This window comes from Rhincodon typus, chromosome 9 (genome assembly GCF_021869965.1).
Source record: "Rhincodon typus isolate 14 chromosome 9, sRhiTyp1.1, whole genome shotgun sequence".
In the NCBI taxonomy this organism is placed as follows: domain Eukaryota; kingdom Metazoa; phylum Chordata; class Chondrichthyes; order Orectolobiformes; family Rhincodontidae; genus Rhincodon; species Rhincodon typus.
In genome coordinates, this window is record NC_063340.1 from 18395318 (window position 1) to 18419502 (window position 24185).

The 24185-nt window shown below is 39.1% G+C and overlaps 1 protein-coding gene and 1 long non-coding RNA gene across 4 annotated transcripts in view; one reads left to right on the forward strand and one right to left on the reverse strand.

Moving 5' to 3' along the window:
- The window catches only part of LOC109935598 (acetyl-coenzyme A synthetase 2-like, mitochondrial), a 65794-nt gene that overhangs the window by 2473 nt on the left and 39136 nt on the right, over positions 1-24185 (reverse strand). For 2 of the 3 annotated variants that reach the window (XM_048600754.1, XM_048600753.1), the window contains 5 exons: positions 23715-23827; positions 19303-19429; positions 16747-16874; positions 13769-13832; positions 5077-5195 (listed from right to left, as the gene is read on the reverse strand). In XM_048600754.1, coding sequence (XP_048456711.1) covers positions 5077-5195; positions 13769-13832; positions 16747-16874; positions 19303-19429; positions 23715-23827 — 551 coding nt within the window. Of the gene's footprint in view, positions 1-5076; positions 5196-13768; positions 13833-16746; positions 16875-19302; positions 19430-23714; positions 23828-24185 lie in introns of those variants that run through there. The other variant, XM_048600755.1, reaches the window with a different exon arrangement.
- Positions 861-23913, forward strand: LOC125483963. The gene is made up of 4 exons (XR_007262837.1): positions 861-943; positions 15839-15923; positions 23569-23650; positions 23732-23913. It is a non-coding gene; the product is annotated as an uncharacterized LOC125483963 (long non-coding RNA).

Genomic DNA, 24185 nt, shown 5'->3' on the forward strand with positions numbered 1-24185 from the left:
GAGAGGGATCTGCCCCTAGTGCACACAGGTCACTCCCATCCACCTTCTCTGCTTCTGCTTCCACTTCCTACCTGCTTTTCAAGAAATTAGATTTTAAAAAGGCCTTTGTACACTAGCCAAGCATACCATGGCAGTGGAGGCAGATTGAGGCCTTTATTTGTCATTTTGTCAGGGAGTTAATTGCCTCAATAGGCCAAAGGACAAACAGCTGCAAGGGTGATTTACCCATTCCTCCCTATTATGGAAAATAGGTCAGTGTGGGGAGCAGGAAGGGAGAACAATCACAACTGATTTTTCTCAAATTGACCAATGAATGGCCAAAGGGTAGACACACTATTTAATTAAGTAATCCAGGTGGGTTCTCCAAACTGAAGAGCCAGTAAGAGGCCCTCCTTTACCGAAGCAGTTAAAGGCTTTTTTTTTCAGTTAAGAAAGAGAGAACCACAAGATAGCAATACCCTTACTACAACCTTTCTAACTTTATAATAAATAATGGCCTCAGCAGCTGGGTCACCATTGTGGAAGGGAATTTTCTAAGCCTACCTGGAGAACTAGCTCCTGATCTGTCTTCAGGCATGTATGCTGTTCCCTGACAATTCTGGGGGCCTTAACAGGCCTTTAATGAGGTTTATTGTCTATAAGTGGCTATCTTTTGACAACTCCCTCTCAAGCCCTTTCCCATATCATTTAACTCTTTGAAAATAGCTCATAACCGGTCCTAAAAATCCAGTCCTTTATCTTTGACCATTAACTTAAATCTGTATTCTCAATCACAATGGTCTCAACAGTGGAAACAGTTTCTTCTTATTTGCTTCATTAAAAACCCTCAATTTTGAAACAAAATTTGTAAGGAATGATGGATTGGATCAACTAGTTTCAGCTATTCCTGTACTCTCCGGTGAGGTTCAGGGTGATCAACTGAAAATTTCTCCACTGGACAAGGGTAGGTTATATTAAGGAAGAGAAGAAGGAAGATATTAAACTATACACTGTTGATATCTTTACTAGCAATTAAGAATCAGTGGGGATTGGTAGGAGGAAAATATTTGAGAAGGTTGGAATATGCTGTTGGGCTTTCAAGCTATGGTGAACTACCTTGATCTTTTAAATTGTGCACCATTGTTACAAAGCTTGCTTTTTTCTGGTTAATATAAGTTATATGTTTTATTGTACAAAGAATAATGGTTGTGCAAATATTGTTTTTGATGGAGTGACAATAGTTTTATGTATAACAAACGCAAAACCAGAAAGAAACATCATGTTAACACACATGTTAAATAAAGAATTTTTGTGTTGTCAGATGAAATGCTATTAAGAAAAGGAGTATCAGGTTGAGGTAAGTGAAGGTATTACCGGCAAAGGAAGCTGACCTATAGCAAGCATACTCTATCAATAACCTCACATAGCCACATTTATGGCATGAATCTCCTGTTGCTCCCATGAATTTTTCCAACCTTTCAATCTCTTATGCATTGCTTCCACATTGGCACAGTGAAGAAGCAAGCTTCTAACTCAGTTGTAATATTCTTGCCCAACTCAGAACAGATAGGATTTGAAACTTTCTCTAAATAACCCTGGCTGGTAAAGACTTCATTAAATTTATTAAACCTCCTGCCACAGAAAAATCATCGCCTATTCAGCTGGGAAAATATAGTTAAGGTCATGGAAGGAGTTTTTATATTGCAACCTGTCAGATTATTAATTAGCCTGTGAATTCATACAGTACTTCGAACAGTTCTTCCCAAAGGAATAATGTGAAGGTATGAAAATACTGACAACTCCATCCTGTCAGACTGTTTATCAGCCGCAACACTTCCAATACTCCACAGGAATCTTTACAAGGGAAGAGTTAAAAGATCATGTTTGATAAATATATCTTTTTGAAGATGTTACTGGTATGACACAAAAGGGGAACTAGGTTTAGTATGCAAGATAAAGGGTCATGGATTTGAGGATTATTTAACAGACAAGAAGCAAAGTGTAGGCACTTTAAAATTGGGGCCCTTTAAAATTGACAGGCTTTGACTAGTGGAGTATTGTAGGGATCATTGCAGGGGATTTAGCTACTTCCAATCTATATTAATGACTTAGATGAAGAAACCAAGAGTAACGCATCCAAATTTGCTGACAATACAGATTTAGATGGGAATGTAAACTGTAAGGAGACTACTAAGGAGCTAAAAGGAGATACAAGGGTGATATTTAATATATGTGGTGGGAGTCCTGCCCTCTGACTGAAGAGCTGGCCAGAGCCCTGTATCTCCTTCTCCTCTTTTAGTGCCACACAGGCACTTAACTGTGGGCATTCCCAGGGACCAAGGACTGATCAGAGGTTAGCAGCTCTCTACAGAAGCAACCCACTGGGGAGGCAGTGGCAGTCATAACATCTACCAAGGTCAAGTACTGTTGCTCAATCCCATGTCCACTTTTGAGTGATAGAAGGTGTCACGGAGTGATTGCCATAGAGGAGGGAGAGGAGTGTTGGCAGTAAGGGAGTTGTGCTCTCAGCAGATCCACCCTTCCCAATGTTGAGTTCTTTGACTGAGGACCCCTCCTGCTGACCCAGATTTGACAAGGAACCCTGAAAATTGTGTTCCCTGCACATCAAGCCCCCCATCAACCATGGGTTAATGATGTCTCAACCGGTCATAGGATAAAAAGGCTGTCCACGGGCTGTGCCACCAATGACTTATTCGGATTAGAAGCAAGAAGGTGGCAGCATTGCCACCCACTGCCTCCTGTCCAGCTAAATGCTCCCTGACCACCATACATATGCTTACAGAGGTCATAGAAGTCATACAGTCCCTATAGTGCAGAAAGAGGCCTTTTGCCCTCTCAAGTCTGCACCGACCCTCCAAAGAGCATCCCATCCAGACCCAGCTCCCCCCACCCCAATTATTTACCTTGATAGTAAAAGTAATAAAACATCTATTTTAAATGACACGGAATTTGTAAATATCGATGCTCAGAGGGACTTAAATGTACTCATAAGGAATACCGAGTGTTTTCATTCAGATATAGCAAGCAATTACAAAGATAAATTGCACTTTGTCCTTAATTGAAAGGAGATTGAGATACAAGAATAAAGAAATCTTACAAAAATTGTACAAGGCTTTGGTGAGACCATTCCTGAAATACTGTGTGTAATTTTTGTCTTTATAGAAGGATATATTTGTATAGGGAATGGTACAGTGAAATTTCACAATATTTGTCCAAGTGAGGAGAGCATTGTCCCATGACAAGAGATTGAGTAAATTTGGCCTATATTCCCTGGAGGTTGGAAGAATGAGAAGGGACCTCAGTTGAAGTACACAAGGTTCTGAAGAGGATTGATATCGGGTTAGTACTAAGGCCTAAGTTTTCTTGGGTACAGCAAGGGTTTCTGGATTAGTCAAAATGGCCGCAGTCCAAATTTGAGAAGCCCTGCCCCTCAGCATGGCACCTACTCTTCTTTTCACGGTTGGGAGGAGATGGCACAAGGGCTGCTTGTATTGTGCATTTGTGGTTCATGGAGCGGACTCGATGCATTAAACTGCAGCTGCCTTCAACCAAATCCGGTTTTCATGGGTGCAGTGTACAAAATGGAACTTGTGAACTTTACATTTTCAGAGGTAGGGTACCCATTTAGAAAATTCCAGGGACATCTTTGGTAGGGATAATGTGCCCTCTTGAATTATTAAGTGACATAAATGTGTGTTAAAAGTGGATACATTTATTGAATGTTTCAAACAGTTAGAGGGAACCTACGAGTTGTAAATGCATTTATATCTCCTGGTCTTTAAAGATTTTTTTTGAAAAAGCTTTCTAGCTTATTCTACATGTTGACATAAGACTTACAGCTATCATTATAGGATTGTATTACATGACTGATTTCACCATGAGGTGTATGTTGGTTCACAGTTTGATTGACATTTCCAAATGGTTAAAAGGTCTGTGAATCTGGAGCTTTGATTGTAAATGCTTGTTTTTAAAAGGGATTAAGTTGCTGAAGGAATTCAAGTATAGGGTGTTTTTTTAAATCAGTGTTTTTGATAACATATTGAACACATCCATAAGCACTTAGAACTTTACTTCATCTCAGCATTTATCCTGAGGTCTTCCCATAGTGGATACTGGGTGAGCATGCAAGACAGGTATAAGTATGATGGGTTGGGTGACGAGTTGACACGATGTTTGCACTGAGTTGGCATGGGGCTACTGAGAGTGGATAGAGAGCCATAACTTGGCATGAGGTTTTTGAGGAGCCATAAGAAATAAGTGAGGGTCATGAGTCATCATAAATATGGTATGAGTGAGCATGAATGAGAATTGAAGACTGTGCACGAGTGATGAGAGGATGTGAGAACGTCGGAAGGCTGACCTTTTGTTTTTTGTTGGTAGCTGGTCCTAAGTCCCAGGTTATTGAGGTCAGCCTTTCAGACAGCTTACCCTTATAGTTGTCTCTTAAGTTTGCATGAGAGTGGGAATTTATCTCTTGCATTGAAAGTTAGACACACAGGGCACTTTCTACCAAGTTCTGTTTGCCAAATTGGGAATCTTCAAGAACTCTAGACTTCCACATCAGGAGCAAAGATTCATGCCTGAGACATTATTTCTCCTGATTGGGGACTCTAGGCACTGTCTCAAAATATGGAAGCAATAATTTTGTACTGACATGAAGAGAAACCTCTTCATTCAAAAGGTTGCAAATCTTTGGAAGCCACTATCCCAGAGGATGTGGATCCTCCATAATTTTTAAACACATTTCAGACTATGATAGACAGAGTTTTGTCTCTCAGTGTCTAGGGATATGGCATGAGAGGGGTAGGTGGTAAAGTGGAATTGAAACAGAACATTAGCTAATTTTGTATTGAATGATTGAGTACACTTAAAAGACCGTACGGTCTACTCCAATTTCTTATGTTCTTAAGTTCTTAGCTAAGAATAAAAACTGGCCCTGCGATGTAGCTCAAAGTACTGCACTCCTCATTCGATTTCAACATTCCATCACATACAAGGGTTAATGCATATATTGAGTGTGGTTGATGTTCATTGACCCTTAACCGTAAACATGGAGAAGCAAGGGGAGTCACTCACCAGGATGTGATCAGGAATAGCATATTTAGCTATCTTAGATGCAACATTTGTTTTCAGATCTTTAATGATCAGTTCAGAAATGGAGCAGGTATCTTTCAAAACAACAAAGGCAAATGCAGCTGAAACAAAGCACAAGTATATTTTTTAAAGATCAGGAAATGCCTGAGTACCCTATGAATAAAATGCAAGTCATGTGCCAGAATGCAAACTTAATTGAAACAAGTCGTCAATAACATCCTCAACTCAATCATCAAGAAGCTTTGGCTAGGAGTGTACAATCAGCAATGAAGCAAGGCTGCACACCACTGAGCTCAAAATAAGCCTCAAGGAACAATTAAAAGATCTCTCTGGCAAAAACTTCAAGGTCATCATTACATAGTTATACTGCATCTGCTTGCAGTGCTATTCGCTGGGGATTTCTCAGCTTTTCAGATAGCCAATTACATGAAAGGTTTTCATAGAAACAAACATGAAACTAAAAGAAATAAAATTTTATAGAGCTAATTAAAGATTAGGCCATACACATGGGATGAAAGTGGAAGCTTAGAAGCTAAGGAGCTGATGTTTCTGAGAAAACATTTTCAAAATGTTTAAAGTGCTTAAAATTCTACTAATTAACCTTTTACCAGCACCCATTCCATTGTAATTTTATATTTTTTGGGCCAGTTCTGTTGTTCATCAAATTTCATGGATGGTATTGTTGTTAAAAACCTAATTACACCTGATTGAAGAAAGTGATCCACAGGGATACAGCCCTGGAATGACAGTCTGCAGTTTCAAGATTTCCATGCTTACCTGCACACCAGGGCTCAAAATGTGTGGAAGTAGTGGGTGAATGCACCTCCAAAAGTCACCAAATCACCTCAGAAAATTGAATTACAGGGGTGACCAATGGGAGAAATTCACCCCACAAGTACATAGGATCGAATATGTGAAGAACTACTCCTCCAATCACAGGCTATTTCTTTCCCGCGCTTGTTGCTGATAGATTCATTGGGGAAACTAATCATCAAAACACATGTGAGAGAACCAGCCTGTGTTTGGAAGAGCAGAGAGCAGTTGGGAAAATAATGAACAGCAGTTGCCTGGGTGCCAGAACAACTTTTCATCAGGGAGCTAGCTTTTGGCTTGGCTGGGGAGGGCATCTGCCCAGAGAAGGAGGCTGCAGGATGGAATTGGAGGAAGGAAGATGCTTCTGAGGGGTCGATGAGGCTAGGTGGGCAGTGAAGGAGAAAAGTGCAAAAAAGTTGTTAGAAGACAGCTACTTAGAGGGTAAAGGGAACTATCGGGAGAGGAGAAAGTTGCAAGGTTAGGGTGGGGAGGAGGAAGAGAAGGCCAAAAGGATGCGGTGGCATGGAGAAGGCTACAAGAGGGATGGGTGGAGGAGAAGGAGGCTGCAAAGGGCTGGGGAAGGAGGTGACTACAAAAAGTGTGGGGAAGGATGAGGAGAAAAAGAGGTTGCAAGAGAGATGGGAGATGGAGATTGCAAAGATTGTGGGGGGAGGGGTGAGGAGAGGGACTGTATAACAAGAGGAGAGAAAAAACGACAAACGGTGAGAAAATAGTTTTAAACCTGTCAACAAAGAAATATTCCGTGAACTGGGAGCCACAAAAACTTGAAATCACTGAAATAATTCCTTGCAACTGAATGTGAAATCTCTAGTTTAAGGCTACATAAGTTCTCGTGGGCTACATTTTGGATTTTTCCAGCTATGTTTGGTTTTCAGAAGCTTCTTTTCAATTCTTACTAACTTATTTATGAGATGATGCAATGAAGATGTAACTTTACCTTCTGTATTTGTGTTTACATTGGGTATTTGAACTCACACAAAAGCAGAAATAGAAGAATTCATCTACATCCTCAATAATCAATGACCTCTCCATAAACATAATGCCACAACACACAAGGAAAAATATTAATTTCCCTGACAGCACAGCTTTTAAATTGGTACAACAGGCATAAGTTAATAACAAAAGCTATTTCAAAATAACTGATACACACACACACTTGTGGAACCTATAACTGAGAGTGTCCACTGTCCTTATTGTGGCTTTATCTTAGAAATTATGCCACACAGTCTAGCTTTTTTGGTCAATCAAAGAATGGTTCAATACATAATTTGTTTGAGAACAACTATTTCACTTGTAAAAGATCTTTAAGTTATATATGATTATTGTAAGCTGTATTTTGTCATGAGTATAGTCCATGTACAATTGACCTTTATCTGGTTTCTAGGTAAGACTTTGTTTAAAGAGGTTAACATTATTGTTTAGCTGTTTAACATTAGTTGAAGCTACTGAAGGTGACAAGAGAGGGCAAATGATCTGTTTAATGTCAAGAACATGGAAAAAATAAAAAAATCAACATCATGCCAGCTTTCATAAATGGATGGAAAGCTCCCCTGAAATACACTGAAATATAATAGTGTAGTGATAATTCTTCCCAATAACATCTCTGGCAATTATTGTTCTTCAAGCTGTTTCTCTTTGTGCAGCAAACAGCTTGTATATAAATTACACAGAAATGGGTCTTAGTATTCAGTACCTTATTGTTGTGTATGTTAGGGAATAGGATACCGGTGTTGGAAATGGAACAATTCCATATGTTGTTTCAACCACAGTATTAAATGGTCAGCTACAGCATTGATGCGCAATTACAGTAACATTCCCTACTTTGCTGCAATATCACGTGGCAAAACTGTCCTCAGAATTCATACCAGGTACTCTTGCCATGAAAATTCAAGTGGAGGGATGGACATCAGGTGTAGAAAGTGCCAACTGTTTGGAATTAAAGGACCAATAAAAATATTCAACGATTATTTTTCATCTTATTCTTCCTATTAATCATACCTATATTGTCAGGTCAACCTTAGGTATTTTTCTCATGCTCAATACCAAAGGTCACTTTTGCACAGTAATCCTCATTCTCAATGATTCGACAATGTTTTAATGTCCATTATATCTTGTTATGTGACAATTACGTGCAAATATTATCAGAAAGTCAATATCACAAATTTCACACGATTATAGAATTCAAGTTTTTAGAGACCAGGAAGCTTTATAATTAGCTGTCTTAGGTTCTGAAATCTGAACCAATATCTAATAGATAAAACATACATCTGAGGTTTACACAATCGTGTTCAATACTGTGAGAGATAATAACATAGGTACAATGATAACATTTAAAAAGCATATTTATGGGTATATGAGTGGAACAGGTTTTGAAGGATATGGGCCAAATGCTGGTCAGATTGGGATATCTGGTCAGCACTGACGAGTTGAAGTGAAGGGTCTGTTGCCATGCTGTATGACTCTATGTCCCTAAAACATCACAGTGTAGAGCAATATTTTATTGACATAAACGTTAATTCATGAAATAGGATCAGGGGATCACAAAGCAGATAGTATTGAGTCATTCAAATGCAAATGAGGCAATTTTTTTCAGAAAATATCAGTTTGGGATACCATAAATGAGTAATTTAAGACATGATACCCTAAAGTAACAGGCTCAGGAGCATCAGATGATTTTGGACCAATAATTCCTGAAATTTTCCATTTGAGGATTTCTTCTCCTTGTGTCCGGATCTGTTACAGCTTATTGATAGAGATTCAATATAGTGATTAGTCAACAACTATGAGCCACGTTTTTATTCTCGAGACAAGTAGCAGGAGTCAGGAAAACTCCCAGTTTTGTGCAACTGCCTCGAAAATGACACCTATAAAGGCAGGAGCTTCACTGGCGGGGCAGATACTGGCTGAGGTTAAGTTGGCCGATCCCAGCCAAAGTTCAAATGCAGCACGTGCCAACTGTGGATTCAGGCTGTTTAACAGAGCCACCTCAAAACTGTTGGAATTTGTCCCCAGCTGTTGTAAAAAAACTTGCCCTCACACTCTTTATTCCCCACCCACTCCCATATCCTATCCAATCTACTTAATGTTCCCCAAACACCACCAATAGCCCATCAATAACCCCTTTGCTAAGATATGCCCAAACTCCCACCCCTCTTCCCCCATGGCCCCTCATTCTTCCATGCCCTGGTCCTACAATATCTGCAAATCACAGATTACATGTAGAACATACTTATTTCTGTTAGGTGACATAATAACAAATATTCTGCACTCTACAAATCTCATATTTTCCAAGTTCTTAATAAATAGTCACAGTTAGCAATGCTTTCACTTTGTATATTAAGGAGATGAGCACCATACCAACAGGTTTTAATGATGTTCCAATAGAGGGTTCATTAGAACTTAAAGTTCATATAATTTTACTTGAATGATTCACGAATGAGAAATTCATTCACAGAGACAACCAGACAGAAGTCTCTCTCTATGAGTAGAATGGTAGGAAATGGTGAGGAGCTGTTTTCCTTCAATGTCAGCTTGGCATCCCCCTTCTGCTTGCTGTTGATTAGTTCACTAGTGTATCTATTAGCAGGAAACAGGAGAGAAACTACCTAAGATTGGAAAGAACTAAGACAAGGCCCCAGGGCACTTGGGGCCAGCAGCCATGGCGATATCGGGCAGAGCCAATTTGGGTGGAGAAGGGTCTGAGCTTGAGCTTGTAGAGAAGGAGGAAGCAAGCAGGTTGGAGAGAAAGGGAGGCATCAAGGGAGACCGGAAGCAAGAGTCGGGTGCCTTAGTCTTGGCAGAGGGGTAGTAGGAGAGAGAGAGACAGGGAGGCCACAAGCACAAGTGAGACAGAGAGAAGCAATAAAGTGGGGTTTGGTGGGAGAGGGAGGCAGCAGCAGGCATTGTAGGAGAAAGGAGGAGACAGCAAGCAAAGTTGAGAGAGAAAGAAACTGCAAATAAGAGTGAAAGAGAGGAAGGCAACAAACAGGTTTGGGGAGGGGGAGAGAGAGCAGGTAGGAGAAGTGGAGACTGTAAGGAGGTCAGGGAGAGAGACAAAGGCCGTAAACAATAAAGATCAGTTTCAAATTTGTCAACAAAGGAACTCACCTAACTTGTAGCTGGGAAAGGTTGTTGACTTGCTCAATGAACTGGCTTGTTTTCATTCAGACATTTCGTCACCATGCTAGGTAACATCATCAGTGAGGTCTCCGATGAAGCAATGTTGTTCTACTCCGCTTGGAATTTATACTGTCCAGTCTATTTTGGTGAGTACTGTCATTTCCAGTTTTGTTCTCACATAGAATCCCTACAGTGTGGAAACAGGCCTTTCAGCCCAACAAGTCTACACTGACCCTTGGAGCATCCCACCCAGATCCATTCCCTTATAACCCACCTAAGCTATACATCCCTGAACACTACGGGCAATTTAGCACAGCCAATCCACCTAACCTGCACATCTTTGGACTGTGGGAGGAAACCAGAGCACCCGGAGGGAACCCACACAGACACAGGGAGAATGTGTAAACTCCACACAGACAGTTGCCCAAGGGTGGAATTGAACCCAGATCCCTGATGCTGTGAGGCAGCAGTGCTAACCACTGAGCCATTGTACCTCCTTGTTCTGTATGGGTTTGTTTATGGGGTCCAATTCTATATGTTTGTTGATTGCATTATGGGTTGACAACCTTGGGCCCAAGCCAAACATAGACACGCACAGGAATTCCTAGAGGCATGCTTCTCAACTCATATGCAATCAACAAACATAGAACTGGACCCCATATTCAAACCCATATGGAATAAAACTGGAAATGACACAATAACGGACCGGACAGTATAAATTTCAAGCAGAGTAGAACAACATCGCTTCATCGGAGGCCTCACTGATGATGCTACCTAGCATGGTGACAAAACGTCTGAACGAAAACAAGCCAGCTCGGCGAGCAAGTCAACAACCTTACCCACAATCCGAGCTATAAATCTTTGCTAAAACTTTAAGTAGCTGGGAAAACTTGAAATCACTTAAGTAACAAGTTACTTACAAACGAACGTGGAATCTCTAATGCATATGTTCAGGAGCTGGTATATTAGAAAAGTGGAGTGGGTGCTGTTGTAATGAATGAACACTGTGTCAGCTGTTAAATTTACAAATGAGATCGAGATCTGAAATGCAGTAAAAGGAAAGTATGTCCATGTCCAAGCCTCCTTGACCTGACATAACCTGTCCATCTTCTCTCCCACCTATCTGCCCCTCTCTTCCCACTGACCAATCCCCACCACTCCCTACCTGCACTCACCTATCACAATCCCACCTACCTTCCTCAGCCCCACACCTCCTCTCTCTGTTGATTTCCCAGCTCTCTTTCCCCTCCCCAAATCTGAAGAAACATCAACCTTCCTGCTCCTCTGATGCTGCCTGGCCCGCTGTGTTCCTCCAGTTCCATACTGTGTTATCTCTGACTCCTGCGTCTGTAGTTCTTGCTATCTCAAAAGGAAAGTAACTGCTTGGTTTAAATATTTCAGATTTATGAATATGGAATACCATTGCATTGGCTGTGACCTTACCATTCTAGAAGGTGTGTTGAATTGTGTCAGTTATTTAGAAAAGAAACTTCTGTTGCAAACTTATACCTGTTATTTTATGCTAATTTAAATACTATTGTGTCTAAGAAAATAATACTTTCTGTCTGTGTTGTGGCTTTAAATTTCATGGCAGGCTGATAGTTACTCACAATCTTGATGTACTCTTTTAATTCTGCTCTGTGCGAGTACAAATGCACCAAATATCAAGACAAATAGCATTATATTTTTTAAATCTATTTTTCGATTCAACCTGTTCAGAGATGTTATTCCACACTTCTACAACAGGTAGGACTTGAACCCAGGCCTCTGTGGTCCAGAGGCAAGGACACTATGACTGCACTACAAGATGGAAAGTAGTGTTACAATGTGACTGTATCATCTAATAAGGGAGTTACGGAGACTGAAAACTAAAAAGTTGTCTTCATGAGGACCCCCTCAGGAGAAAACAATATTTTGTGCCGTAACCCATTGTCCTGATCTAATTAGCAGATATTTTTCTTCGAATGAAAGGTAAATTCTTCAGACATTGTTTATGAAATTAGCCTCTTTATTTTTGAGAGACTATTTCCCATTTTCTCCACCAGCTTTCGTGTGTCATAAAAGATACTTGGTTAATGTAGGATATTAATATTGGAAGGGGGGAAGCATCTGTTTAATGGGTACGACATAAAAAAAATTTATTATACTGCACTGCGTGTGCTGGGAAATAAGGTTTGTTGTTTTATGCTGAGTGGAAAGGCAGAAGTCATCTTTCAGGTTTGATTGGATAAAAATTTCAGGGTTATGTCTGTACACAGACCACACCCTTAATAGACATTTTTAGAAAAGATGACAAAGAGAAGGACAAAGAACAATTTTGTAAACACTTTCTGCAAATTCTATTGCAATTTGGCAAGAAATATAGTGAACAAGAAATACTATTTTAACTTAATTCAAATAGAAAACATATGCATAATGTCAGCTGCAATCTTCAGAGTATAGGTACAACATTGTCATGCTGTAGGCAGATCTGAAGAATGTCATTCACCAGAGTATCAAACATTAATACTGTAACTTGAAACAGGAAGAGGAAATTAATGACCAGTTCTTTGGGCCCTATGATTATATATGTATCACTTGAGAATTCAACTGTTTGATTTAACAGTAGGGTACGTGGAAAATCTGTAGAAAAGTATTGCAGAGACAGCACTCTCATTTTTGAGTCAGAAGATTGTGGATTCAAGTTCCACTCCAGTGGGGCTCTTTACATAATGAAAACTGACACTTCAGTGCAGTACTGTAACAATGGAGGGCTGTATCATCAGAAGTGCTGACTTTGATTTTAAACTGAATTCCTTCTGCCATTTCAGGTGGATGTAAAAAAACTTATAATATTGGAAGAACGGCAAGGGAAGATCTACTTGTGGCCTGGTCATCATTTGTCCCTCAACCCACACAACTAAAAACAAAAACAGAAACTGCTCCAGAAATTCAGCAGGTCTGGCAGTTTCTGCAGAGAGAGAGAGAGACAAACCGAGTTGACATTCTGTAGAAGTGTCACTGGACTCAAAATATTGACTCTACTTTCTCTCACAGATGTTGCCAGATCTTCTGAGTTTTTCCAGCCATTTCTGTTTTTGTCTCCGTACCCGCATTTCTTCATTTTATTACTAAAAACATCTCTCTAGTCATTATCTTAATGCTGGTTGTAGGATTTTATTATGCACAAATTAGATGTTGTGTTTTTCATTTGACAACAGTCACTATGTTTCAAGAATATTTATTTGGCTTTGCAATTTCCTACAGTTGTGAAGTGTTCTGAAAAAGCAAGGTTTTTGTTTCTCTTTCTTAACATGTGGGCACAGGATCACACTGTCAATACACATTCCTCATGTTGCTATAAGGTTTATTGTAAGCCATTAAATGTTTCCTAATAGTTATGGAACTGTTTATCCGCAAATAATTCCAGGGTACTTGAACATCAGAATTCTGGAGGGGTATCAGACAGTCAATGGCTTAAGAAGCAAAAGCGCTACTATTCTGTGCTGGAACAAACATGGTATATTTTTCTTTTTGACCCAAAACAAACTGACTAAAAATTTCATCAATTTGACATGGAGGCTGTAGTACCTAAGGGGCTCAATTTAGCAACCTGAAAACTCCACATCACATTAAAACAAATACATACCATTACAATTTGAGAATTTTGTAGGTTGCATTTGTGTATCAGAGTCTACCTACATTTATTGGGTTGATCACAAGAACACTTTCTCTCACCTACCTTCCCCTTTCATGTCATGAGGATAGCCAATCACTGCCGTCTCTGGCACATCAGGGTGTTCAGCCTAAAGACCATTTGAACAGAGAAAGACCATCTCAATCAATTAACAGATTCCTTTTTACCTCCAGTTATTTCTTCTCACAAAGGAATACTGTAATAAAGGGGTACTGTTATACAAGTGGAGGCCTTGTGATGCAGTGGAAGCATTCTTGCCTTTGAACCAGAAGGTCTAGACTTGAGTTCCACTTAAGGACCTGATGACCAAGGAAGGTGCGTTAACACAGCCAAACAGAATAAATATCAACCTGCAAATCCCTCCAAATGGCTGGATATCAGGAAGATGCACTAAAATAGGAGCAGGAGTAGGCCATTCAGCCCCGCGAGCTGGTTCCACAGGAGGAGAGGAAGGAATTCAAGAAAATTATAGCCACCAGAAAAATGGCACTGAGGAAAGAAAGTTGGAACTGCAAGCTAACAAGTTCCCAGATCTTAATGGACTTCATCCTAAATTCTTGAAAGAAGTGGCTAGTGAGATTGTTGATGTGTTAGTTCTAATTTTCCAAAATTCCCTAGGTTAGAGGGAGGGTTCTATCAGATTGTAAATAGCAAAGGTAACTCCTTTATTCAAAAAGAAGACAGGAAGCAGTACACTCTATCGAGCACTTAGCTGAACATATGTTATAGGGAGTATGCTAAAAGACATCATAGTAGAGCCCTTAGTAAATTCAAGGTAATTAGGCAACAATCAGAATCAATATGGTTTTGTGAACAGGAAATCATGTTTAATCAATTTTTTGGAGTTCTTTTGGGAAGCAATGTGCTGTGGATAAAGGGGAATTGGTGGATGTACTGTACTTAAATTTCCAGAGGTGTTTGATAATATGCCACATCAAAGATTATTGCCAAAAATAAAACTGTGTTAGCAGGGTCACATATTGGCATGAATAGAAAATTGCTTAGCGAGAAAGAAACGGGGAGTAGGTATAAATGAGTATTTGGTTAGTAAGGTGAAATGAGTGGTGTACTACAGGAATCAGTGCTGTGCTGTCATCTTTTTACAATTTATATAAATGACTCCGAGGAAGAGACAAAAGGTACAGTCGCTTAATTTGCTGATGACTCAAAGATAAATAGGAGAGGAAATTGTAAAGAAGACATAAGGAGGAAATAAAAGGGTAAAGAGAGGTTAAGGGAGAGGACAAAGATCTGATAAATAGAGTTGAATTTGAGAAAATATAAAATTGTCCACTTTGGTGTTAAGAATAAAAAAGAAGTATATCTGAATGGTGAGATATTGTAAGGCTCAAAGATGCGGTAGCATCCAGGTGTCCTAATCCATGGACCTCTAAAGGTTAATATGTAGGTACAGCAAATATTACAAAAGCTAATAGAACATTGATTGGAACTTGGTTGAAGTATCTAACATCCTGAGGGACTTCATAGAGTGCATGTGGAATGGATGTTTCATCTTCTGGGAGAAAGCAGAACTAGAAATCACTGTTTAAAAATTCAAGACAGAGATGAGGATTTATTTTCTCATAGAGCGCCATGAGACTTCGGAACTCTTTCTCAAAAATAGTGGAAATCAACCCTTTGAATATTCTAAGGCAGAGCTAGATAGATTCAGGCTCTCTGAGTGATCCATAACATATCACCGCCACTTTGCCCATCCTATCCAATTCAGCAGGCTTCACACATGATCCTGTGTATAAATCTAGACAGTGAGTGTTATGTGTCCATACAAGAACAAGCCACTCGGTCTAACTGATCCATATTTCTCACAAAGTCCCTTCCTTCTAACCCTGCCATTAAACCTGTCTCTTCTTCCTCATATACAATTCAAGGTTATCTGTTTCAACCAATTCTTCTGATACATTTTCATTACTCTGCTTGCAAAGAAATTCCTCAAATATTTTACGTGGCCGTTAACAGTTAATTTACATTTATACTCCCTTGTCCTAGACTCATTCAGATATGGAAACAATTTTTCCATAGATGTCTTAATTAGGTTTGTACAGAGTGCTGTTTTCATCTGTACTACACATCTCTGTTATTTTTCTTTCCATCCAGATGCTGGAGAAAAGTTCCACATTACCTGGAACATAACAGTGCTTTGTAACATCCAGGAGCACAGCTGATCCAATACAGGATCTAGGTAAGTACAGGATCCATAGGGACAGTTGATCCACAGTCCAGTACCAGGCCTGTGGGGACAGCTGGTCTAGCACTGTTTTCATGGTCCAGCTGATTCAGTATGGGGTCCACAGGTCAACAGATCCAGTTGATCAGTTCAGTATGGGGTCTATAGGTCAGTTATAGATTCATAGTCACACAGCCCAGAAACAGACCCTTCAGTCCAACTTATCCATGCTGACCAGATATCCTAAACTGATCTTGTCCCATTTGCCTGCATTTATGTTGATCCAACACTGGGTCCATGGAGACACCTGATCCAATATCAGTTCCATGGAGATAGGTCAGCTATTCGGTGGACTCAGTAGTTAATCAGTTAGTCTGTGTGGATCAAATGTTCAATCTTCTTGGCCCATAAACTCAGCACTGATTAGCAACACCATGGATGTGGATCACAGCTACACTAAATATCAAATTTATTCAGCCATCTTCACTCTATATTCCTTGATAATCTTGCCTTAGAAAAGTTTTTGGTGTCATCAAGGCCTGCCTACAATGCTACTGGTGCCCTGAACAAGAAAGGAGGCTGGCTTCATTCCGATTCATTTGTGCTGTACCGCTTCCAAGGCTATTGCATCTTTCCAGAGGTACAACTCCCAAAAACTGAATGTTCAACTCTCTATTCCTTCTTCCAAGTCATTGATATATAAAAAAAGCTAATAATAAATTCCTGAGGAACACCAATCATCACATATGGCTGTTCAATATCCAGTCTCTCAACTTATTACCAAGCTATGTTTCAAAGAAGCCTCAAATTCTTTACATTATATATGTGGAATCCTTACCAGAGCATCCTCTATTTCAGCTGTACCCAACCTGTGGCCACTGATGTTAATTATGTCATCCAAACGGCCAGTAATCTTGTAATAGCCTTCCTCTGACCTGTGTGCACCATCACCAGTTAAGTAATATCCTGAAAAGAAATGGGAAATGAATGCAAAACTGTACATTCGTGCAGTAATCTGCTTCTTTCCAACTTGCCTCAATGCTGTGGCTGTCTCCCTGGAAGATAAATGTAGAAGATGCACTGCGATAGTGCTTTTTAAAGGAGTAGCATTTTACAGTCAGTTCTGCTATAGTGTGTGTTCCATCAACACGAATTGTCTGTAATGCGATTGACAAATAAGGGAGTGCTATTTCTAAAATACGAACTTGTGTTGGCCAATATGCGATTCCATCAGTGCGTAGAGGAGTACGTGTCGACATCACATGATTGTTTCACAGGCTTTGACGTGAATACATACAATGTTAGCGCCGAAAGAGTCTCCACGCCGGTGTCACATCATCATTTCACAGGCTTTTTCGTGAAGTGCTTTCTGTGAGAGGTACGCAGTACAACATCCTCCCCCATCATGTCATCTTGATGTTTTTTCAAGCTAAAGTGTTAAATTTACTTTTATTACATTTATTCAAATTGTGCTATCCTTTTTGTTAGGCTTTTGAGTGATTTTTTTTTTTTTGGTGGTCTGCCCCAACGCCATTTTCTATAACATGATGTTGCACAGGAATGCAACTATCCTGTTATAGCAGAACCAACTGTATATCAGAGATAACAAAGTGTAGAGCTGGATGAACACAGCAAGCCAAGCAGCATCAGAGGAGCTTGGCCTGCTGTGTTCATCCAGCTCTATACCTTGTTATCTCAGATTCTCCAGCATCTGCAGTTCCTGCTATCTCTCCAACTGTATATCATATTTTTTTCACGATAACATTGTGTTCGAAGTACTAACTTAATAGCAGGATCTGCTGATATTTAGAAAGTACCAGTATTTTACTCATGATTTATTGCTTTGCTAGAGATTTACAACAGCAGAAGGAGTGGCAAGTTCAAAAGAAGACAGTTTTGTCTTCTGATCCTGTATTGTTCAAAGGTCAAGAACAGAACTATTCACTTCTCCCAATAGTTTATTAACTTATCTTGTCCCAACATTTGATACTTATTTATCTTTATTGAAAACCAACAAGGCTAACCATCTATTTTAGTGCTCATTTACAATTTTCCAACAGATTTTGGATTTTGGAAAGAAGGTATAAATTATTCAGTTAGCCATTGGATGAAAAGAGAATACAATTTGATATTTGCTGAAAAGAATGTATCTGGCACCAGTGTACGTGACCGCGGGATGTAAGGATGAAACTTTCTCAGCTGCAAGACTGAGAGTTCTTTCATATTGTAAGTGTAAACTAGATGACTTTTCCTTCCCTGCCTCTGATATCTTCTCCAGCCTTTCAATACTCGAGAACTTTGCATTTTTGCATCTTTTGCTGCTTGCATATTGCAAACTTCCTTCAACTTTGCTTTAACAACCACATCTTTACCTTACCAGGTCAAATTCTGGTATTCTCTTGTTAAACCTCTTTATTTCTTTACTTTGTCCTCCTTTATGTTCCTTCTTAAACTTTTTTCGTCAAGCTTTGGTTGCTTTTTTTCCTTCATGGGATAAGGGCGTGGCTGTCTAGCCCAGCATTTATTACCTGTCCCTAATTGCCCAGAGGGCTGTTAAAAGTCAACCACCATTGCTGTGCTCTGGAGTCACATGTAGGCCAGACCAGGTGAGGATGGCAAATTTAACCTTCCATAAAAGACGTTAATGAACAAGTTGGGTTTTTAGCGACAGTCAACAGCAATTACATGGTTGCCTTTTATTCCAGACTTACATTGAATACAGATTTGTCTATCTTCTGTAATGGGATTCAAATCCATGTCTCTAGAACATTAGATTGGGGTTCTGGATTACAAATCCAATGACATTACCATCATTCCACTGCTCCTTCCCCTAGCACTGCCTACCTACTTGTTCTAATATATAGCTCTGCTTCAATTTTTGCCAGATAACCCTCCTATAAAGTGCCTTGAGACATTTTCTTAATACATTAATTACACTATATAAATGCAAAGTGTTCTTTTGTACTCTAGTTCTTTTGATAAACACCTTCATTCTGTGAACTCCAGTTACTGATTCTCCCACCAGTAGAAACACTTTTTCCTTCTTTATTCTTTCCACACATCAAAAGGTGCTGAATGCTTGTCCTAAATCTCCTTTCCCTAAGGAGAAAATCCCACATTGTTTAGTCTCTCTACATAACTGAATTCCCTCAGCTATAATGTCATTCTGGTATATTTCCTCTGCACCTGCTTGATATTATACTTTCCCACCAGAATATTTCATGGAAAGTAAAACTGGAAGAGTTAAAGGTAAAAATCCAAATCCAATAATGTTGAAAGGGAGATCAGCAATTTATGTTTAGTGCCATAAACTACCTTAGTTGCAAACAACTGAGAAATGTATGTCTGTAAAAGCATAAAAGGTCGATTTTCTCTGAATACATTGATGTCTTACCTGGATATTTTTTGAAATATGAATTCAGGAATCTGGGATGATCCCCATAGATACTTCTGGCAATGCCTGGCCAAGGCTTTGTAATGCAGAGAGCACCAGTAACATCATCTCCCTCCATCTGATTACCCTATACATAGATACATGCGTATTCATTATTAATCAAGAATGATACCATAACTGAGAGAGCACAGCAATCAGGAAAGATGACACAGACTTGAGATCTTTCCCAAAGAAAATAAGTTTGAGAGGTGACCTGATAGAGGTCTTTAAAAATATGACAGAATTACACGGAATTTTACAACACAGTAACAGGCTATTCAACCCAATTGCTCTATCCTGTTTCTTTCTCCACAGGAGCATGATCCCATCATAATTAATCTAACTGTATCAACATATCATTCTATTGTTTTCTCCCTCGAATACTAACTTTTAACAAGTTATTTAATACATGTATGCTATTCTCTTAACTAAGGCTGCAGGTTCCACACACACAACACTTTCTGGAAAAAGTGGTTTCTTCTGAATTCCGAATAAGGCTTATTAGTGACTATCTGACATTTCCAGCCCCCATTTCTGGATTTCCCCACAAGTGAAAGCAGTTGTCTATATCTATTCTATTAAGCCTCCTTTAGAATTTAAAAGACCGCTGTTTGTTAATTCCTCAGTTTATTGTTTTCTACTGAAATGTGCCACACTTGTTCAACCTTTCCTGGACAATTTCAAAACTACAGGCTATGAATGTATGATAGTCACTGATAAATCCAATAAAATATTAAGCAGAAACAATGAATCTGAGTGATGAAAATGTAGATCTCACTACCAAAAAAAGTGGTTGAAATGAATAGCATATAACATGGATTTGAGGCAGAGCTAGGAGTAAGAACTTGACGGACAAAGCAATAGAATGATGAGCTCATAGAGTTTGATGCTTATGGTGGGAGAGAGCTTCTTGAAAAGCATAAATATCAGGATAGACCAGTTGGAGAAACAAGTAATGGGCAGGAAATGTTGCCCAACAATAGATTTCCACATTCTGAGTGCAGGTCTTTTGGAGTTGCTTGACTGAAGGTCATGATGTCAACAAGTATTTTCAGTTTAGTAACTTTGGCCAGGAAGCTAGACCTAGTTTATACATACATGGTTGTTGGGGCTTGAATATTCAACCATTATGCCTTCTAAAGTAACCTTCATAATGTTGAGGAATAGACATTCTCCTTCACAAACTTAGTAACAGTTTACTGAAGTAGAGCTCCCACCCACTGTAAAACAGACCCAACTTTCATTCCATTAAAACTAACACATGTTGTCATAGTCCTAATAGAAATATAATTGATAAAATGACAATATGATAAAACATGGAGTACTTGATTGAACTTATTTCAGACATGCATGGGATCCACACAACTCCCTTAGTCGCACAATAGGTCTGAATGGGAAAAAACTACTTCTTCTAATAAACATTTGTGATCTTTGTGATTTATTTTAGTGACTTATGATTGTACTATTAAGTTATATGCATTTCTGACATGCTTTCCATAGACAGAACGCTTTTCTGCACATCTTTTTATGTTAGTAGTCCATTCACTCCATGCTCACATTGTCCTTCTCATAAAATATATAGGTTGACATTAGAAATAAGAAAGGAATGATCACCTTGATGGGATTGTACTATAGGACCCACCCCCTCCCAATAGTCAGAGGGATATTGAGGAACATAGATGTACAGAAATCTCAGATATATGTAAGAATAATAAGGTTATAGTAGTAGGTGATTTTAACTTTCCAAATATTGACTGGCGCTACCATAGCATTAAAGGTTTGGATGGTGTAGAATTTGTTGAATGAGTTCAAGAAAATTTTCTTTATCAATGTGTAAATGTTCTGAATGGAGAAGGAGCAAAACTTGACCTTCTCTTGGGTAACACGGCAGGCAAGTGACTGAAGTGATAGTAGTAGAACAGTTTGGGTCTAGTGATCATAATTCTATTTGTTTTAAAACAGTTATGGGAAATGATAAGCTTCCATGAAAGTTAAAGCTTTTAATCAGAGTAAGGCAAATTCTAATGAATGAGACAAGAACATTCAAAAGTTGACTGGAGAAGACTGTTCATAAGTAAAGGTATGTATGATAAATGGGAGGCTTTCAAAAGTGTGATAATGAGAGTTCAGAGTCATTATGTTCCTGTTAGAATGAAAGGTAATGCTGGTAGGATTAGCAAGCAATGGATGAATAAAGATATTGAGTTCTAGTCAAGAATAAAAAAAATCATATATTAGATATAGACAACTGGATTCAAATGAATCTCTTGAACAGTATAAACAGTGTAGGGGCATTCTTAACAGGGAAATTAGAAAGGCAAGGAGGAGATATGAAATATCCTTGGCCATTAAGGTTAAGGATAATCCAAAGAGATTCTACAAGTAAATTAAGAGCAAGACAGCATCTAGAGAGAGAGTAGGGCCCCTTAAAGATGAAAGAGGTCATCTTTGTGTTGAACCTCAGGAGATGGGAGAGCTACTAAATTAATATTTTGTGTGAGAATTTACTGTGGAGAAGGAACTGGAGGCTAGAGAACTCAAGGAAATAAATATTGGTGTTTTTGAAAACAGTCCACATTACAGATGAGGAAGTGCTGGAGATCTTAGAAAATATAAAAGTGGATAAATCTCCAGGACCTGATTTAGTGTATTCGAGGACGTTGTGGGAAATTAGGGAGGAAATTGCAGAGGATCCTGAAAAATATTTGTATCATTTATAACTACAGGTGACTTGCCGGGTGAATGGAGAGTGGCTAATGTTGTGCCTTTGTTTGAGAAGGGTGTAAGGAGAAGCCTAAGAACTTAGACCTGTAAGTCTGACTTTGGTAGTGGGAAACTTGTTGGAGGTGATTCTGAAAGATAGAATTTTTATGCATTTGGAGAGGCAAGGAATAATCAGGGATAGCATGGATTTGTGTGAGGAAAATCGTGTGTCGCAAATCTGAGTTTTTTTGAGGAAGTGACTAAGGAAATTGAGGGCAGTGCAGTAGACATTGTTTACTTGGACTTTAGTAAAGCCTTTGACAAGATTCCACACGATAAACAAATTAAGTTAGGTCACTTGGGGTTCAGGATGAGCTTGCCAAGTGACTACAAAATTGGCTTAATAGCAGCAGACAGAGAGTGATGGTGGAGGGTTGTTTTTCAGACTGGAGGCCTGTTATGAGCAGTGTTCCACAGGGATCAGTGCTGGATTGACTTTTGTTTGTCATTTCTATAAATCATTTGAATGATAATATAGTAGGCATGGTTAACAAGTTTGCAGATGATGCCAAAATTAGTGAAGCCAGTGAAGAAGGTCATCTAAGATTACAGAGATCTTGATCAATTAGGACAATGGGCTGAGGAGTGGCAGATCGAGTTTATTTTGGATAAATGTGAGGTATTGCATTTTGGTAAAACAAACAAGGGCAGGACATATACAATTAAAAGTAGGGTTTTGTGTCGTGTTTTAGAACAGAGAGACCAAGGGGTTCACGTACATTATTCTTTGAAGTTTGCATCACATGCAAATTGGATCATTAAGAAGGCATTTAGCAGGATTGCCTTCGTTGCTCAGATCTTTGAATATAGGAGTTGGGACATTATGTTGAGGTTGTACAGGATGCTGGTGAGACACCTTCTGCAGACTGTGTGCAGTTCTGGTCGCCCTATTATAGGAAGGATATCATTAAGCTGAAGAGGGTTCAGAAATGATTTACCAGGATGTTGCTGGGAATGGAGGGTTTGAGTGATGAGGGGAGGCTGGATAGACTGGGACTTTTTCACTGGAGCAAGGGAGGCTGAGGGTTGACCATACAGAGGTTTATAAAATTATGAAGGGTACAGATAAGGTGAATGGCAGGTGTTTTTTTTTTTCCGTAGGGTGGAGGATTTCAAGAATGGGGAGCATATTCTTCAGGTGAGAGCGAAAGATTTTAAAAAAGACATGAGGGGCAATTTTTTTTTTTATACAGAGTGGTTCATGTGTGGAAAAAACTTCCAGAGAAAGTGGTGAATACAGGTGCAATGACAATGTTTAAAAGACATGAATAAGAAATGTTTGTAAGGATTTGGGCCAAGCACAGGCAGCTGGGACTAGTTTAGTTTGGGATTATGGTCAGCGTGGACTGGTTGGACTGAAGGTTCTGCTATCGTGCTGTATGACTATCTAAGAGGAGGCTTTTTAACTGCCACTATTAGTGATACTTTTAATTGATTTCCAATGGTTGCTCTTTTCTCATACAGAATGGAATTTTGCACAGTCATCTCACCCTGGTCCAACCAAGAGTTGTTGAAATTTCTATAGGAGGAAGCTTGCAGGCACTGGGTATTGTATTTATGCGTTCCACCAGAATTACTTCTTTATTATTAAGTCTCAACCAAACACTTACTTTCTCATCCATTATAGCAAGCTGTATCCCAAAGAATGGTCTCATAGCCATAGAAGGCAAAATCTTTGCTCCTTCCTCTGAAGGCCGTGGAGAGATGCATACACCGCCTGTTTCTGCTCACAAATGTATGGAAGTAAAGGGAGGTTCATATTGAAATGATGTCAATATACTGGATCGGTGAAGCATGATAAAATATAATTAGGACATTCATTCTCCTTTGCAAGAGCTGTCAGCTTTATGGAAGAGATTTTACTATAAAATTTAATTTACTTAGCTTGCCTTTAAATGGCTAATAAAAATATTGAATCATCCCTTAGTCTTCTGCTTTTCTTAAAATAATCATAATATCTCAAGATTCTTCATGATTAAAGCATGAAATCTCAATCTGACTTATTGTCTTATTTTTAATTATCTAGGAAATTCTGGAATGCTGCTAGCTGCCTCAACACCTGTAGGTTACAGAAAGGAAGT